The sequence below is a fragment of the Mustela erminea genome, chromosome 4 (assembly GCF_009829155.1).
Source record: "Mustela erminea isolate mMusErm1 chromosome 4, mMusErm1.Pri, whole genome shotgun sequence".
NCBI classification, from domain to species: Eukaryota; Metazoa; Chordata; class Mammalia; order Carnivora; family Mustelidae; genus Mustela; species Mustela erminea.
In genome coordinates, this window is record NC_045617.1 from 77,926,720 (window position 1) to 77,946,235 (window position 19,516).

At 35.8% G+C, this 19,516-nt stretch overlaps 2 protein-coding genes across 2 annotated transcripts in view; one reads left to right on the top strand and one right to left on the bottom strand.

The window, feature by feature from the left end:
- SERINC1 (serine incorporator 1) overlaps nucleotides 1-15,353 on the top strand; it is a 34,888-nt gene extending 19,535 nt beyond the window's left edge. Inside the window, exons 4-10 of the mRNA XM_032339666.1 lie at nucleotides 7,018-7,097; nucleotides 7,324-7,461; nucleotides 9,186-9,355; nucleotides 9,459-9,549; nucleotides 11,850-11,994; nucleotides 12,101-12,331; nucleotides 13,749-15,353. Coding sequence (XP_032195557.1) covers nucleotides 7,018-7,097; nucleotides 7,324-7,461; nucleotides 9,186-9,355; nucleotides 9,459-9,549; nucleotides 11,850-11,994; nucleotides 12,101-12,331; nucleotides 13,749-13,884 — 991 coding nt within the window. The 3' untranslated portion in view covers nucleotides 13,885-15,353. The remainder of the gene's footprint in view (nucleotides 1-7,017; nucleotides 7,098-7,323; nucleotides 7,462-9,185; nucleotides 9,356-9,458; nucleotides 9,550-11,849; nucleotides 11,995-12,100; nucleotides 12,332-13,748) is intronic.
- Nucleotides 15,354-16,337: 984 nt separating this feature from the next.
- HSF2 (heat shock transcription factor 2) overlaps nucleotides 16,338-19,516 on the bottom strand; it is a 36,862-nt gene continuing 33,683 nt past the window's right edge. The window contains exon 13 of the mRNA XM_032339665.1: nucleotides 16,338-18,459. Coding sequence (XP_032195556.1) covers nucleotides 18,455-18,459 — 5 coding nt within the window. The 3' untranslated portion in view covers nucleotides 16,338-18,454. The remainder of the gene's footprint in view (nucleotides 18,460-19,516) is intronic.

Consider the following 19,516-nt stretch of genomic DNA (forward strand, 5'->3'; position numbering starts at 1 on the left):
GTGGAGTCTACTGGCAATTCTCCCTCTCTCACTGTCCATCCTGCTTGTGCATTCTTTCCCTCTAAATAAATTTTAAAAGGTGGCAGGGAACTGCCATATCTGTTACTAATAACAGGGAATTCATTCTTCCTTTTCCTTGTAGTTCTTGGTAGATCAGTGTTACTACTACATGAAACTGAACTTGGTTACTTAGAACTACAGTGCGACCAAAATGAAAAATTTTAATCCTCAGCAGGGTGATTTTCTAAATGGTTGGTTGTAGTAGACAATCTAGAAAAAAACTTTAGGGTCCTTTTTACTAATCTTCCTTAATGAAGAGCATCAGTCTGGTACTTAATTTGAATGTTTTGAATTTTATCTGTTCTTTTCTTCCCATAAATTAAAAAAAATTTTTTTTTTGAATATTTGCTGTTGCTTATTTATTACTAAGACAGGAAGAATGAGCAAGTGAGAAATACAAATGTTAGTGAAAAATACATTGTGCCAGGTTGAATTTATTTTGTTTATTTTGTTCTTGTAGTCACTGGTATTTGTTTATTTGCACTTTTACAACTCTAATTATTAAATGTGTTTTTAAACACTTTTCAGCGTGCATCACAGAATGGCTATGACAGCTATTCGCTGAGATAACACTCTACTCAAAGTAGCATGCTTGTAGCACACTTAACCATTTTCCTTACATGTGTTTTCATTTTAATTGAGATATAATTAACATATAACATTGTAGATTTAGCACCTACAAAATGTTGATTTCATAGATTTGTATATTGCAGTGTTATTACCATTGTAGGGTTAGCTAACACCTCAGTCATGTCACTTAGTGATTACTTATTTCTTGGGGTAAGAACAGTTAGCAGCTTTGAGGTCTCTAATACAGTTTTGCTGCTTACAGTCACTATGCTGTGCATTAGATCTCCATTTATGTACTCATTTATGTACTCATTGCAAGTTTGTTCCCCTTAATGACCTGTCCCAGTTTCGCCCCCCACATACCCCATACTCTGGTAACCATTCTATTCTCAATAGAGAATTCTTTTCTCAATGAACAAGCTTGGCTTTTCTAGGTTCCACCTATGAGTGATATCATGTGGTATTTGTTTTTCTTCAGCTTATCTCAGCACAATGTCTACAGTTAATATATGTCCTTGCAAATGGGAGGGTTTGCTTCTTCTTTGTGGCTGTATAACATTCCATTGTGTATCTGTCTATACCACAGTTTCTTTCTTTATTCATTGACAGACACTTGGGTTGTTTTCATATCTTGCCTATTGTGAATAATGCTGCCATAAACATGGGAGAGCAGGTATCTTTCTGGTATCTTGTTTGTACTTCCTTTGGATATGTGACTAGAAGTGGAATTGCTAGATCATATGGTAGTTTATATTAATTTTTTTTGAGGAAACTTTATACTGTTTTTCATCGTGGCTGACCTAGTTTATATTCCTACCAGCAGTGCGCAAGGGTTTCCTTTTCACCACATCCTTGTCAACACTTGTTACTTCTTGTCTTCTTAATGATAGCCATTTCAGTTTAACAAGTGTGAGATGATATTTCATAATGGCTTTGATTTACATTTCCCAGATGATTAGTGATACTAAGCACCTTTTTAAATACCTTTTGGCCATTTGTATGTCTTTGGAAAAATAGCTGAGTTCCTCTGCCCATCTTTTAATGGATTTTCTTTTTCTTGATTTAATCTTGATAGGTTGTATGTTTTTAAGAGTTTATCCATGTCTTCTGGTTATGCAATTTGTTGACATAAAATTCTTCAAGCAGTTTCTTATGAATGTATTTCCGTAGTATCGGTTGTAATGTCTCCTGTTTTTGATTTTGAGTACTCTTTTTCTTAGTCTAGCTAAAGGTTTGTCACTTTTATCTTTTTGAAATACCAGCTCTGGTTTCATTGATCTTTTTTATTTTTTTTTCTGTTCTGTATCACGTTTATTTCCACTCTGATCTTTGTTATTTCCCTGCTTCTGCTAACTTTGGCCTCGCTTTTTCTAGTCCTTGAGGTATATAGTTAAGGTTATTAGAGATCTGTGTTCTTTATATATGCATTTTTCACTATATACTTCCTCTCAGAACTTTTTTTTTTAACACAGGTTTTATTTTCTTTATTTTTTTATCTTTTTACTAATTATTTTTATTGACCTATAATGTGTATTATTTGCCCCAGGGGTACAGGTATGTGAATTGTCCGGTTTACACATTTCACAGCACTCACCATATCCCATACCCTTCCTAATGTCCATAACCCAGCCACCCTCTCCATAACCCCCCTCCTCCCAGCAACCCTTAGTTTGTTTTATGAGATTAAGAGTCTGTTATGGTTTGTCTCCCTCCTGATCCCATCTTGTTTCATTTTCCCCCCAGACCCCCACCCTGTGTCTCAAATAATTATTATTATATATATATAATATATATTAAGATGATGTATATATACACATGTTTTTTATCCATTCATCTGTTGATGGACATCTAGGTTCTTTCCATAGTTTGGCTATTGTGAACACTGCTGCTCTAAATATTCAGGTGCAGTGTTTGCATCTTTAGGGTAAATACCCAGTGGTGCGATTGCTGGGTCATAGGGTAGCTCTATTTTCAACTTGTTGAGGAACCTTCATGCTGTCTTCCGGAGTGGCTGCTCCAGCTTGCATTCCCACCAACAGTGTAGGATCGTTCCCCTTTTTCTGCATCCTCTCCAGTATCTATGATTTCCTGACTTGTTAATTTTAGCCATTTTGACTGGTGTGAGGTGGCATCTCATTGTGGTTTTGATTAGTATTTCCCTGGTGTCGGGTGATATTGAGCACTTTTTCATGTGTCTGTTGGCCATCTGGATGCCTTCTTTGCAGAAATGTCTGTTCATCTCCTCTACCCCTTTCTTGATTGGATTACTTGTTCTTTGGGTGTTGAGTTTGAAAAGCTCCTTATAGGTTTTGGATACTAGCCCTTATCTGATAAGTCATTTGCGAATATCTTCACCCATTCAGAACTGCTTTTGCAGTGTCCTGTATGTTTTATTTATTATGTTGTTTCTATTTTCATTTGTTTAGAGATAATTTCTCTTTTGATTTCTTCTTTGATCTCTTGATTTTGCAGGAGTGTGTTGTTTAGTTTCCATGTGCTTGGAAATTTTCCAGGTTTCCGTTCTAGTTTCATTCTGTTGTCATTGGGGGAAAAAAAAAAAAGTTGGTATGATTTCAGTCTTTTTAAATTTAAAAAGACTTTCTGGGGTTCTATCATGTGATCTGTTCATGCTGGAGAATGCTCCGTATGCACTTGAGAAGCATGTGTATTCTGTTGCTGTTGGATGGATTGTTCTTTAAATGTGTTCAGTCCATTTGGCCTAAACATATTGTTCAAATCCAGCATTTCCTTGTTGATTTTCTGTCTGGAGGATTTATCCATTGCTGAAAGTTTGGGGTATTGAGGTCTCTTCCTGTTACTGTTACCCATTTCTCCCTTAAATTTTGTTAGTGTTTGCTTAATATACTCAAGTGTTCTAATGTTGGGTATATATATATTTATGATTGTATCTTCATGGAGAATTGAGTTGGCCCTTTTACTATTATTTAACAGCCTTCTTTGTCTTATTACCTTTTTTTTTTTTTTTTAAGATTTTATTTATTTGTCAGAGCACAAGCAGGGAGAGCGGCAGGCAGAGCAGGTGGAGGGAGAAGCAGGCTCCTGGCTGAGCAGGGAGCCCACCCCATGCGGGGCTTGATCCCAGGAATACCCGAGCCAAAGGTAGACAGACGCTTAACTGACTTGAGCCACCCAAGCATCCCTCCTGTTACCTTTTTTGTCTTAAAGTTTTCTTGTTTGATATAGGTATGCTAGCCCTACTTCTTTTGCTTTCCAATTGCATGGAATATCCTTTACTATCCCTTCACTTTGAGCCTGGGAGACTTCTTAGATCTGAAGTGAGTTTTCTATGCAGCATATAGTTGGGTCTTGGTTTTTTATCCATCTAACCACACCATGCCTTTTGATTGGTAAATTTAGTCATATACACATTTAGGGTAATAATTACTGGTAATAATTATTGGTATGTAAGGCCTTAGTAATGTTACCTTACTTACTGCTTTTTGATTGTTTTGTATTTCCGTTCTTTTTCCTCCATTTCTGCTTGCTTTTGTAAATTGGTGTTCTTTGCTTCTTGTTTGCCTTTATCTTTTGTGAACCTACTGTAGGTTTTCGCTTTCTGGTTACTGTGGGGCTTATCTAAAACATCTTTTAGATAAAACAGGCCATTTTAAGCTGTTAGCATAGCAGCGTAACTCCAATTGTATACAAAAGCTCTATCCAGTTAATCCTCCCCTTTTTGAGTTTTGATGTCAGTTTAATAATTTTTATATTATGTATTAACATAGTGTAGTTTTTTAATAGTTCTTACTAGCCTTTATAGTTAGATATTAACATTTCATATTATAGAATTATTTTCCTAAATCTTACTGTTTATCTTCACCAGTCTGTTATATATGTTCATACACTTTCATATCACTAATTAGCATTTTTTCATTTAAGCTTGGACTGTCACCAATCTTTTTTTTTCAAGAACTCAGCACTCAGCTTTTATTTATCTGGGAAAGTATTTCTCTTTCATATCTGAAGGATGACTGGTAGAAGGAATATTCTTGGCTGGCAGTTTTTTCTTTCAAAACTTAGAATGTGTCGTTGCCCTCCTTCCTGGCCTGGATAATTTCTGCTGAGAAGTCGGCTGCTAGCTTAGTGGGAGATCATTTGTAGATTAAGATCCTTTTTTCTCTGGCTGGTTTTAGGATTCTTTTTCTTCCATCTTTTGACAGTTTGTGTTTTAGAGAGGGTCTTTTGCATTGAGATAATAGCAGTAATAAATTTATTAGATTTGTGAACTCAGGTGTATAATACTTCCCAAGCTTGGGAAATTTTCCATTACTTCTTTAAATAACCTTTCCCCCCTCTTTCTTCCTCTCCTCTGGAACACTAATTATTCTAATATTTAAATACCATAGATCAAATGGCTGGCTTCACTCTTTTTCATTCTTTTTTCCTCTGTTCATTCTTATGGGGGTATTTCAAAATTTGTGTTCTTTGGGTCGCTGATTCTGTTGGACATTTGATGTACCCTGCTGCAAGTGCTCTCTTGCATTTTTCATTTCTTTCATCATATTCTTCGGCTCCAGATGTTGGTTCTTTTTTTACGGTTTCTGACTTTGCTAAATTTCTCGTTTTGTTCATTTATTTTTTTTTCCTGATTTTGTCTTTTTGTGTTTTCTGGTAGCTCATAGAGTTTCCTTAAAGCAGCTGTTATTCTTTATTCACTAGATTACAAGATACTGTGCCTTTGAGCTCAGTTGTTGGATTATTATCTTCTGTTGATGGGAGTGTTTTCTTGTTCCCTGTAGTTTTGTGTTGTTGCTTGAGGTAGCAGAAGATGCGGTGTACTCTTGATCCCAAGAGTTCTCTGTGACCTTGTATTTATACACTGGCTGAATACTTCTTGCTCCCTTTTGTGGAAGAAGTCTTAAGCTTTTATGACTTCTCGGGTTCTTAAAAAAACTCACCTCACTGGCTACTGGAAGTCTTTTTTTGTTTGTTTTCCAGAAGGTGGCACTACGGCTGAAGTTTGTGGTTTCTCCCTTCCCTACAGATGGTGGTGTTTTTCTCAGAGCACTCTCATTTCTGGATTGGCTCTTTCTGCCACACTTGGGAGCACACACAGAGAGCTGGCTGCAGAGTGGGTTTAGTACTCCAGGTGTTTGGAGTCCCACACAGCCAGCAGAAATATCCTTGGCTGAGGATCTCCCAGAGACTTGTGAACATATTTCCTGCTTAAATCCTGAATGTAATTGGCAGAAACTGTGTTCCTTTAATGCTTTTTGATGTTCTTTGCTGCTGCTTTCCCCATTTCCTGTTCCCCCTTAGTCATGGAGGTCCTGCCTCCATAATCTGGGTGCTTCTGGAGAGAAATGGGTTTCTTTAGAATTGTCCCACAGGGTTGGAGTAGCTGTCACTCAACAGTTCTCGTTTTGCCCCAGGGGAGAGGTTGCTGCCAGGTAGTGTCCATACTCTCTTGCCATCGTGTAGGGGTGGTACTGACAAAGTTTCTCTTCCCCTCTCTGTTGCACTGAAACTCATCTCCCTGACACACATACAGGCCATGCAGGAATCTTCCCTCAGGAGAGCTAGACTTTTATAAATTGTCTCTCATTCATGGGTATTTGCATACATCAGCAGTCTAGGTTTTCCCCAACTGGGAAAAGGTAGGAGGGGTTAGGGATGTTTATTAGTTCTGCAGCCCATACCAGAGTCTGTCTGCCTATTACCAAATACACAGGTGCTGGAGACGATTTTCCTCTTAAATGTTTCTTGATCTCACATCCTGCTGCACAGAGACCCTTCTGTTAATGGTTGGAAGCCTAATTAGTTGTTAAGAACAGGGGAACCAAAAAATAGGCTCTTTGCCATCAAGATGCTGATGTCCTAAAAGCTAGTGTTTTTTTTTATTACCAGAGTTTTGGATGGAGCATTTATCATGTGTTTATAAAACCTGTTCATTTGTATAGTGCACCTTATACTTTCACATATTATTATTTTTAATTTCTTATTCATGTAAAGTTAACATACAGTGTTAACGTTAGTTTCAGGTATACAATATAATAATTCAACAGTTCTATATATTTCTCAGCATTCATCAGAATAAGTGTACTCTTAATCCCTTTATCTATTTCACCCACCTTCCCTCTGGCATCCACTCGTTTGTTCTCTGTATGTAAAGTCTGGGTTTTTTGGGTCTTTTTTATTTTGTTCATTTGTTTTCTTCCTTAAATTTCACTTACCCATTCATTATTTAAAATGAACCTGTGAATATAGAATATTCTCATTTTCTCATAGTGAATTAATTATCTTTCTTTTTTAAAATGGTCCTAAACAGTCACATAAACTTTTTTCACATGCTCTTAAAAGATTTCATATATGAAACTATTTATTGAGTGAATCTGTATTAGTAAACTATATTTCTATTTCTTTCAGATTTTGGTTCTTTAAATTTGCTGCAGCAATTGCGATTATTATTGGGGCTTTCTTCATTCCCGAAGGAACTTTTACAACTGGTAATACATCTTTTCATAATTGTGTGATGTTTATATTTTATAAAGAAACTGAGATAACTGCTTCTTGGAACTGTAACACTACTTGTTTTGTTTTGTTTTCTTTTTTCCTCTTGTTGGCAAAATCAAGACATTTGTATAAAATATTTCCTTTTGTGTATTGTGATTACGAAGGTGAAATAATAAAAAGTGAACCAGCCACTGATTTGTATCTTTTTTTTTCTTTCAGTGTGGTTTTATGTAGGCATGGCAGGTGCCTTTTGCTTCATCCTCATACAGCTAGTCTTACTTATTGATTTTGCCCATTCATGGAATGAATCATGGGTTGAAAAAATGGAAGAAGGGAACTCAAGATGTTGGTATGCAGGTAAGCTTTTTTCTTGGAGCATCTTCAAGATAGGTGAACTTGGAAGGTAAGAGCATATATGTAGACTAGGGAAATAAAGATTTTTATGATGTTTTTGTGAAGTGGTGTTTACTTCAAAGGTTTGTGAGTGCCATCTTACCACATTGTGTGAACAGCTTTACTTGTTGAAATAGTTTTTAGGTAATCGATTAGAACATACCTAAGAGCCAGAAAATAATCCAGACATTGTACCTTAAATGGCTAAAATAGATGTTGCAAAGGCTGTGTTCTATGGTTGACAGTATGTAGTTTTTACAGCATAATTTCCTATTTTACAGCAGGTTAAAAATACTAAAGGGACGAGGACTGCTAGAAATAAACAGTGGCATAATTCATAAACATCAGCATGCAGAAAAAATATAAAAAGCAACTCTAGAACATTTCTTTTTATATAAGTGGAAAGGCCTTTTTGTGTCAATAACACGTAATGGGGTTCTTAAAGTACTGTGACTGTTTTATTTGTAATGATGAGCTTGAGTCCAGTGGTTATACTGCAGAACAGGGATCAGAATTCATTTGCTTGCCCCAGGTGATGAAAAGGAGGGAAGAGACTCACGTTAAAGTGCATAGGCAATCCTTGTGCAAACCAGAACTGTGATGACTGTATTTTATTTAAGGTGCATAGCTGCTGCTCAGTTTCATACAGTAGTTGCCTTGTGGAAATGTGGGCTCAGTATTGCTTGAATTTTTTCTGATTCCTTTCAAAAGCAGCCATAAATACAAATTTTTATGTGAAATGATAAGAGTTTCCACTAAATATTTTAAATCAGATTGAAAGCTATATTCATTCTTATCTGCTAGCCTGATACTTCTCTCACAGCTAGTTTGTCTTATTTGATCTCAGTGGTTAAAATAGAGTTTAGTATCCAAAGAAATAAGCTTCAGTCATTTGGAAAATTCACTTTTATAGAACAGGTCATTCTTTAATGCAAATCTAATGCAAGAGTTTGTTTTGTTTCCTCTTGTATCCCCAGTGCTTAGAACTTTGCAGGCATTCATTAAATATTTGTTGGGTGGATCCCGGCAGGCATATCTGCATAAACACCTGTATATTAAGGATGCATTAGCACAAAAACACACTGTGTGTTTTAATTTACATACAAGAAACTTGGGTTGTCTTATTAAATAATAATGACTTATTGTTATGTATAAAAAATTTTTAAAGAGATAATTAGTTAAGGGGTGCCTGAGTGGCTCATTCACTTATGCATTAGACTTGATCTCATCTCAGGTCTTGATCTCGGGGTTGTGAGTTCAAGTTCTGCATTGGGATCCACATTAGGCATGAAGACTACTTAAAAAAAATTTTTTTAAATAAAAAATAATTAGTTAATACAGGAAAGCATTGTTTTATGGACTTAACATTAAGTAATTTTCTGTTTTTCTGTATTTTGAAAATTAAGGCCACTGTGTGTGAAAGTGTTTGTAATGGAGCTATTACTGTTAATGAAATTTTTTATGTTACCTTACTGTCCTTAAAAATACTATAGTGAGCTATGTGTAAGGAGTGTAAAATCACTGTGATAAAGTTCAGAAATATTCTTCTCTGCTTTTATAGCCTGCATAATGCAGACCATGTTAGTTGCTTAAAATACATTTTGAATGATTGTTTTTAAAATGAACCCTATGCCTAACTCCTAATATTCGTGATACATTCTAATTGTCCAATTATATTTCTTTCACAGCATTGTTATCAGCTACAGCTCTGAATTATCTGCTGTCTTTAGTTGCTATCGTCCTATTCTTTGTTTATTATACTCATCCAGCCAGTTGTTCAGAAAATAAAGCATTCATCAGTGTCAACATGCTCCTCTGCCTTGGTGCTTCTGTAATGTCTATTCTGCCAAAAATCCAAGTATGATCTTTATATCATTAGTTTTTAATGAAGCTTCCATTTTTCTAAGTTTCCCCTAAATCTTGAATGATGTCAGAATATTTGTCTTAATTTTTCTTTGTAGGAATCACAACCAAGATCTGGTTTGTTACAGTCTTCAGTAATCACAGTCTACACAATGTATTTGACATGGTCTGCTATGACCAATGAACCGGGTATGTTTTGTTTGCTTGGGTTTCTTTCTTTCTTTCTTTCTTTTAAGATTTTATATATTTATTTGCTAGAGATTACAGGTAGTCAGAGAGGCAGACACAGGGGTGTGGCGGGGTAGTAGGCTCCCTGCTGAGCAGAGAGCCCAATGCGGAACTTGATCCCAGGACCCTGGGATCATGACCTGAGCTGAAGGCAGAGGCTTTGACCCACTGAGCCACGGAGGCGCCCCAAGAGAAGTGTCTTTTTTTTTTTTAAAGATTGTATTTATTTGACAGAGAGGGAGAGTGAGTGTGAGTAGGCAGAGCGTCAGGCAGAGGGAGAGGGAGAAACAGGCTCTCCACTGAGCAGGAAGCCCGATGTGGGGCTCGATCCCAGGAACGTGGGATCATGACCTGAGTCAAACAGCCACTTAACCGACTGTGCCACCCAGGCGCCCCTTATTTCTTTTTAATGAATTCTGCAACTTTTTTTTTTCATAGATGATTATTTTGTGAAAGTAAGCTATTTAAAAAATAAGCCTCTGGGGTGCCTAGGTGGCTTAGTGGGTTAAGCATCTGACTCTTGATTTTTGGCCCAGGTCCTTGATCTCATGCATCCTGAGATGGATCTCTGGGTCACTCAGGAGAGTGTCTTCTTGAGAGTCTTTTCTCTCCCTCAGACCCCCCCGCCACCCAACGCTCTCTTGCTCTTTCTCTCATTCTAAAATAAGTAAATAAATCTTTAAAAAAGAAAAATAAGCCTCTAGAAGAAAACAGTATGGAAATAATAGCATTTTCATATTTGATGTACTGCTATGTATTTTTTTCACTTTGCTTCTTTTACTAACAAATTATAATCATATGAAAATTATAACAAATATACCTAATTTGAACAGTCATATTTATCGGAGTGTGTGTGTGTGTGTGTGTGTGTATATATATATAGAGACAGAGAGAGGGGGGGTGTGTGTGTGTGTGTATTAGAAAAGCTATTAAAATGCTCCTTGATTCATTGCTAAGCAGTATAGTTTTGCTTTTAACTAATTAAGATACTGTTTTTGTCTGTGAGTACCTTGCAAGTGAATATAATTAGGCTTTCTAATGAATCTCTTTATAGGCCAGTTATATTGCATTCCATGAGATTAAAAAGCCAATATAAATCATTTGGGGTGAAGCAGATGAGCAAGAAATTAGTTACTGATTTTGAAAAGGAAGAAATGGTGCCTTTTACTTAAAATTACAAAATGTTATCTGAATCTGATTTCAAGTTTATAAACTCAGTAGATGCTTTATCAATAGTGGGATGAAGGCTGTTTTTTTTTTAAATTAAAGATTTTATTTATTTATTTGACAGAGATCACAAGTAGGCAGAGAGGCAAGCAGAGAGAGAGAGAGGAGGAAGCAGGCTCCCTGCTGGGCAGGGAGCAGGTCCTCGATCCCAGGACCCTGGGATCACGACCCGAACCGAAGGCAGAGGCTTTAACCCACTGAGTCACCCAGGTGTCCCGATGAAGGCTGTTTTTAGTATTACAGAAAAGAATTATTTTTGTTCAGGTGTTAAGTAGTTAGAAATTTTTTTTATTAATTTGCTTTAGAGCTTACTCTTATCTGAATGGCTCTAAGATAAGAATCAATTTTGTCTTATTTTTCCCCCAATTAATGATTGTTTTCATCATAAGATGATAGTTGATATACCTGACTTTGTGGAAGAGAGAAACATTTTGGATACTTTAGTGAATACAGACTTTTTCTTACAAAAGTTAACAGTATGGATTAGGTCATTATGACTTGTTTGGACATTTCCACAAAGCACTTGTTAAAATTCTAATTAACTGGTAATTTTATGTGTAAGCTCCCTTGCCTACATAGCAATGTACTTTGACCAAAGTTTATAAATTTCATAAAGTCACTATTGTTCTCCTACAATATATACTAGGAAAAGCCACTGTATCTTCATTTAGAACACCTGAATTTTATTCCTAACTGTACTAGGGTTTTATTATACTTATGAGAGCTCATCTCAATTTCACCTTTTTCTTGATCAGTTTAGAGCTTAATATCATCTCCGTTCTGGACATTTTTCTGGGCACTTCTGTAAAGTTAGCGCTGTAATATTTAAAAGGTATCATTATCAATAAATACAAGTTTTTCAGATTACATTTTTCTTGTATTTGTGCCTTCTTCCAGGAGAATTTTTTGAATATGCAAGGGCATAAAATTAAAAAAAAAAAAAAGAAAAGAAAAATACTTTTAACTAGGTCCCCCAAAATAAATTACTTCTTATACTGTCTGGCATTTTAATTTGACCTTAATTTACATTACAGAAACAAACTGCAATCCAAGTCTACTAAGCATAATTGGGTACAATACAACAAACACTGTCCCAAAGGAGGGGCAGTCTGTCCAGTGGTGGCATGCTCAAGGAATTATAGGACTGATCCTCTTTTTATTATGTGTGTTTTATTCAAGGTAAGAAAAACTGTGGATTATTTTTTAACAAGAAATCTAGCCATTCATTTAAAAATAAGTTTTTTAAATACCCTTTTTCCTTCTTTCCTAACTGTCTTTTATGCAGCATCCGTACTTCAAACAACAGTCAGGTTAATAAATTGACTCTAACAAGTGATGAATCAACATTAATAGAAGATGGTGGAGCCAGAAGTGATGGATCACTGGAGGATGGAGACGATGTTCACCGAGCCGTAGATAATGAAAGGGATGGTGTTACTTACAGTTATTCCTTCTTTCATTTCATGCTTTTCTTGGCTTCACTTTATATCATGATGACCCTTACCAACTGGTACAGGTAATTATATTTCATGAAAACTTTGCATGTGGAAATTTCAATGTTTTTTTCATCATTGTATTGTATGTAAAACGTGGTATGAAGTACTTTTGATCCTCCAATGTATTTCAAAATTTACATATAAATGAATGAGATCAGTATAAGAAGTGCAGACTTTACTTCCTTGCTTTGGCATTAATATTGAAATACTTCCAAATCTTGAAGAGATTAAAATCAGACGCTTCATGAAATTACACATTTTTTACAGAAATTACCATGCTAATAATAGATTATTCTTCATTTTAAGAGCAGACTTTACTGACATTTACTATTGAAAAATAAGTATTTTTTTAAAAAGTCCTACACTGCGGCATATTAAGTGATAAGAATCCATGTAGTGTTCAGTAATTCACAGCTTTGGCTGTCAGATAACAAACATTAAGACCTTAGATTGGGGCACCCTGCTGGCTCCATTAGAGGAGCATGTGACTCTTGATCTCTGGGTTATGAGTTCGAGCCCCATGATGGGTGTAAAGATTACTTAGAAATAAAATCTTAAAAAAAAAAAGAAACCGTTAGATAAAAAATATTTTTGGTATGTTTCATTTGTACAAAAACCAGCTAAATTTGGAATGTATTTCCTTCTGAATCTCTTAAATCTGAAAAGGCTGAAGGTGAGAGAGTGGTTCCAATATACGCTTGGAATAGATGACACTTTTTTTATACAGGATAGGATTGATACGTTAGTTAGTTAGTTATCAGGGAAAGAGAGAGCACAAGCCAGGGGGCAGGCTTGGCTTCCCTCTGAGCAAGGAGCCTGATGTGGGACTCGATCCCAGAACTCCAGGATCATGACCGGAGCAGAAGGCAGATGTTTAACTGACTGAGCCATCCAGGTGGCCCTAGAATTGATAAGTCTTTTATAACAATATCTTACTTAACCAGGCATCACAGTCCATTTCCCTGTTGTCTTATGACTGCTAAGCCATAAGTACAGGATTCCCCCTACTTTTTACAGTTTGCATTATGCTACTTCATTTTTATTAAAGGCTTATGCTAGTACCTGCTTTTGCTGACTGAAAGAAACACAAAGAGAAATTTTGCTTTTAAGAAAAAAGCCATTTACTCTACTCATACAGGTTTTTTGTAAAAGCAAAGTGGCCTAACAAACGTACAGAAAGTGGGGACCTGTACATAAAGAACCCGAGTATTAGTAAAAGAGCTACTTCAGAAGGCCAATGTCCTTTACTCCTTTAAAAGAAATTCTTAATTTTTACCTTCACATTAGTTGCTAAAGTAGTATGACAAGCAGAGCAACAGATTAGCTCAACAATTGTGTATCTGTTACCACAAACTATACAAAGAATACCTCGAAGTAAAGTTAAGTAGCGTGATGGCTGAATCTCTCTTTCCCTTTTATTTTTTTCTTAAATTTTAGGTATGAGCCTTCTCGTGAGATGAAGAGTCAGTGGACAGCGGTATGGGTGAAAATCTCTTCTAGTTGGATTGGCATTGTGTTGTATGTTTGGACACTAGTGGCACCACTTGTTCTTACAAATCGTGATTTTGATTGAACAGGACTTCTGGCATGAAAGTCCCACTTTGGTCATTGCTTGTTTGAGATTAACAGTATTCCAAACTTTTGTAAAGTTGTGTATGTGTGTGCTTCCCATGTAACTTCTCCAGTGTTCTGGCATGAACTAGATTTTATTGCTTGTCATTTTATCATTGTATTTTTGCCATGCACATTGATAAGTGTGTTAGAATGAATTACAAAGGGAGAGAGATAGGAGTCTGGTGGTGAAAAGTGGACATTGTTAGGTTTATCCTTAGTTCTGTGCCTGTGAAATTAAGAGTAAAAACAAAACTGCTTCTTGACAGTTTGATTTTTAAATTGTGCTAGTCCCTAAGCTGTTTTAGAAAGTATAAAAGGAAATGTATGGCTGCCTTTTGAAATATTTGATGCCTTGCTCTACAAGAGACTGCAAAGAAGGTGGCTATTGTAAAATTGTATAAATAAGTGACTTAAATGCCGGTTGTTTGAAAAATCTTTTCAGGTTTTTCCCCTGATGTGAAGATAAGGAACTTACACAGGTAGGGAGTGTTTGATGGACAATAGTGTAAATTATGATGGAGATTAAGAGACAGAGGCTTCATAGAAAGATTGGGGATAGTGGGTTACTAATTTGAATACCCAGTTAGGTTGTAATCTTCCCTGGGTAGGGATGGCCTTTCATATCAACATACCAACTTTGTTTTAGTCATTATAACATAAGCAAAAGTATAGGTTCAATGGAGATGTTAGGAACTCTGAAGGATTTAGACAAAGCTTTTGAAAAAGGTAATCGTGGGTTAGAAGGTGTACTTTGAAAGTTCATTAAAATCGAAGCTAGTAAACTTTTGACAGGACATTACTGTAGTATAGACTAAGCCTCAGGAGATAATTAGATAAAATCTAGTCCAAGCCTTCGTTTTAGAAATGAAGAAAACTGAAGCTCAGATAACTGATCAGTGACCAGGCTAGGAAATCCCAAGTTTCCCAAAAACAGCTGGCATTTCTTTGGCATTGAAAAACAACTTCTATTCAAAATACATGCGTAATAGATTACACACCTCATTAGTGGTGGTGAATTCGTTATGTGATTTGCTGGTGTCCAGCTTGCCTTCTACCCATAAACCGAGGCCAGGAGAATGATGGAATGCTATAGAATATAAACTGCTTATAGTATACTATACCATAGGTTCAGAAGATGTTTAAAATGCTTTTGTATTTGCTGCCATTTAATTGAAATATATAGTTTATTATAGTCTTTCAACCTGAAAATCAAGCAGTATGACAGTTAACTTAGAAACTTAGTTACTTGTGTATGTTTAACTAGTGTCATAATCTTAAAATCTATATTTGCTTCTTTTAAGGTATTTATTAATGTAAATGAAAGATAACAATTCAACTTAATTCCCCAACTTTATTCTGTGTGTTGATATTGTGTTCCATCATTTTGAATGGCTGTGTTCTATCTCTAAATAAATGAATTCAGAGAAAGTGTGTGGTGTACTAATTCTTTAGCAACTCAAATTTAGGTCACTATATATACTCAGACCTACTTTTTCTCTTCTGTATAAAGGAACCCGAAACAGGGTTTACTGTCCATTGCATTTGCTGAAAACCTGTATTATTTTAAAGGTGATAGTTACACCGTTTTGGTCTTCTGTAAATAACCCATGAAATTGGATCTCAGGTAATTCAAGTCATGTTCTCCTAAAGAACCTTTAATAGATGGGCCAGTTTAGTTTGGAGAATAATTTTAACCTGTGTCCAAAGGCATTTTTTCCCAAGTTGTAAATGGATGCTTTCTGACACAAGAGGATATAAAAAAGTTCCTTAACAACAACAAACAGAAATGAAGTACTCTATTCCGTATGTTACTAAGGCTTGGTATATTTTATTTAGTAATTCATTTAAAATGGCATGATTTCTCCAATATTATAAGCAAGACAGTATCTATGAAGCCTTGGGCATTTTACAGAAAAATCTTAATGTTCACACAAAACCTATACAGGAATGTTTATTGCTTTATTTGCAGTAGCCCAAACTGGAAACAAACCAAAAGTCCTTCAACTGTGTTTAAATGAAATGTTTAAACACACAGTCCTACATCTATACCATGAACCTACTAAACAATAAATAGAGGAATAAACTCTTGGTACACAAAACAACTTGACTGGATCTCCAAGGAAGTATGCTACTGTATTAAAAAGCCAATCCCAAAAGATTACATAGAGTATCATTTCATTTGTAATATTTTTTTTAAGATTTTATTTATTTATTTGACAGATCACAAGTAGGCAGAGAGGCAGGCAGAGAGAGAGGGGGGTAAGCAGACTCCCCGTTAAGCAGAGAGCCTGATGCGGGGCTCAATCCCAGGACTCTGGGATAATGACCTGAGCCGAAAGCAGAGGTTTTAACCCACTGAGCCACCCAGGCGCCCCTATAATACTCTTTCATTGATGAAAATAAAGATCAGTGGTTCTTTGGAACCTGTAATTAGAAGAATCCTTGAGGGCAGGTTAAATGATTAGTTCTACAAGAAACTGCCATCTTCTGACGTGTTCACACCATTGATAAATGAACCGTTCAGTTTCTTTGCATCCTTGCCCACATTTGGTATCACTAATTTTAGCCATTCTGATAGAAATATTGTGTTATCTCATTGTAGTTTTAATTTGCCTTTCCCAAATTGCTAATGGTGTTGAGTATCTCTTCATATGCTTATTTGCCATCTGTAGGTCCTCAGTAAAATGTCTATTCATGCCTTTTGGCAATTTTGTAATTGGATGGTTTATTGTTAAAATTTGTTGAATTTTGAGTTAATATATTCTAGATACACATCCTGTATCAGATAGTACGTAGTTTACAAATATTTTCTCCTCGTCTGTATCTTTGTTCTTCCATCTGAACAGGGTCTTTTGCAGAGCAAAAGTGCTTAGTTTTGATTAGCTTCAATTTACCAATTTTTAAAAGACCTAACATGTTTTTCAACTTGTCACTACTTGGCCAGCCCAGCACACTTTAGTACTGCCGTGTAACAGCTCTTAAAGCATCCCCATTTACTGGCAGATTCTCCATTCTTACACCCTTGATTTTCTATGTTCTAAGATGTAAGATAAAGAGAGCTTTTTGTTTCTTTTTTTTTTTTTAAGTGTATTAGGGTTCTCCAGAGAAAAAAATAGTAAGATAGTTTGATAAATGGTAAAAACGGCACTTCACCCCTGTGGTCTTTCTACCCCAAACCCATTAACTCCTATAATCATGGGAAAACAGTAAACCCAAATGAAGGTCACTCCACAAAATACCATGCCAGTACTCCTTGTAACTGTAATGGTCTGATTTATTTGTATTATAGTTAGTCTGTTTGATACCAATTCCATGAAATTTTCTGATTTGCTTTATGGCCTAATATGCAACCAATTCTCAAAAAATATTTCATGTGTGCTTGAAATGAACATTTAGACTCTAATTCTTAAATGTAACATGTTCATCACAACAAATATCATTTCATCATCTTCCCAGTCTGCAGACTATTGTCAATTTAAGCCTCATCACTTGAGTATACCATCCCTATGAAAAACAAGGTGACACACTCAAAGAACATTCAGCTCTGTTCTACGTGATTTCTGATGCCGATACTTACAACCACCCCCCTTAAATGAAAGAAAGTTATAATGAGGATGAAGATAGGGGGCACTCTTGAAATTAATGGTCTTCATACTGTGGTACTTGTTTTCCAGACAGTACAGAGACTTCCTCTGGTAAGCAAGAGGTATTAGAGATCAGTGTCCAGATCTTCAATTTCCTTATTACTCCTTCCTGAACTTGGATCTGCCTGAAAAGATGCCTTAAGAACATCAGGGCATCATCCCTCTCTTAACAATCACTTTCCACATTTAACAAAGATGTATCTCTTAGGCATTCTGAATCTAAGGCATTACTAAGGCACTGGATAAACTCTCAAACACCCAATAAAGACAAAATTTTAAATACTGGTGAGAAAGAATGACACTGGGGGCAGAATACTTTTGCAATTCAGGTAGTTTCTGGGTTTTTTTTGCTGTTGATGAAATTGAAAGATGATCTAATTAAGTCACCAGTGGGTAACTCATTAAAAAATACAATAGTTCTAGCATATAGTTATGAAGGAGTTAAAAGGACTGATAGTGCTATACCAAATTCCTTCCATCATACACTTTTTTGTATTACAAAGTTTTTAAGAGTTGTACACTTACAAAAACAAAAAGGAATGAAACTGATGATGCTTACACTGATAATCTTTAGCTTCAGATACAAAAAAATTGGGGAAGTACTCCTTCCCCCCAATCAAGACCTGTTCAGGCCACTAAAAATGTTATTTCTCATACAATTTTACTGTTTAATGTTTGCCAAAATGAGTTATTACTGAACACTAAGATCAATCCCCCCCACCCCAAAAAAAACCCGAAGGCAGAACATAATAGTTTGCTCTCCACTCACCTGAAGTCTACAATAGGTGTCCAAGATTGATGGGTGCCTCTCTTCTAAGCAGTGATTCAGGAAGCCAGATTTCTTCCTTCTTGAATGTATACTCTGAAGCCATATACTCCTCTGCATCAGGCTAGTGGAGGAGTAAAAGAGCAAGGAGGATTGCAGAGGGGAGGTTTTCACAAACCAGACCTGGAAGTTCTGTACATCACTTCTGATTTATTTATCAGAATTCAGTTACACAGCCACCCTGTTTATGAAGTAGAAATAATCTAACTCCATGATAGAGAAAATGGTTTGGATAATCATACTGTTTTGATGAACTGTGTATAACTGGACACAAATTTCTTTATAATGCTTAGAATCTTAAGGTAATAGGAAACAATTTCAAATTTAGTTGCAGAGAAGTATGACACTATCTTCAATGTAGGACTTTCACACATAATAAAAGTAGGATAAAATTCTTTGGGAGAAGTGGAATGGATGATGATGGTTATCAAATCAGTACGGTATTTAGATTCCTTTAGATACATTTTAAAAAGCATGTAACTTTTTAAACTGTAAGTTATATTTTTAAGTGGTAGTATTATCAATACCCTAAATTCCTTCCAACTAAAGGTGAAAAATTTTAATTTCAACTCAAAAAAGTACTGGAACATATTTTTCAAGATTTTTAGAATATTTCTAAAGCTCCAAAATGTCCCCAAGAGAAGAAACTTAATCATATTCCACACTGAAGAAGAGAAGGGAAAAAGAAAATTCTCTGAAGTTCTGTCTCTCAGGCTCTAAATTCTTGTTCTCACTTTAACAACCTCTAAGCCAGTGACCTCTACAGCTTATGCAGAAACTAACTTCTGGGGACTTGAATTAGTTCACCAGGATGCCATTGTCAGAGCCAAATGTTTAAAGATCTGCTAAGGAAGGGTTTCCTATCTCTCTGTGCTAGGCTTTATTTTGAATTTTTACATTATAGTAATAGAAATTCCAGGTTATTGACAGAATATGGCCACGAGGAGGGCCATATTTGTGATTTTCATTAAACAGCCCTATAAAATATTCAGATATAAACTGCTCTGCTTCCAGGCTCTGCCTGAAGGTAGAATTCAACTTGATAAACGTGGTGCCCGCCTTGTATTAAGCTCTATAAGCCTGTTCCAAAGGGATAAAGTGTTACTGTTCTATCTCTAGGG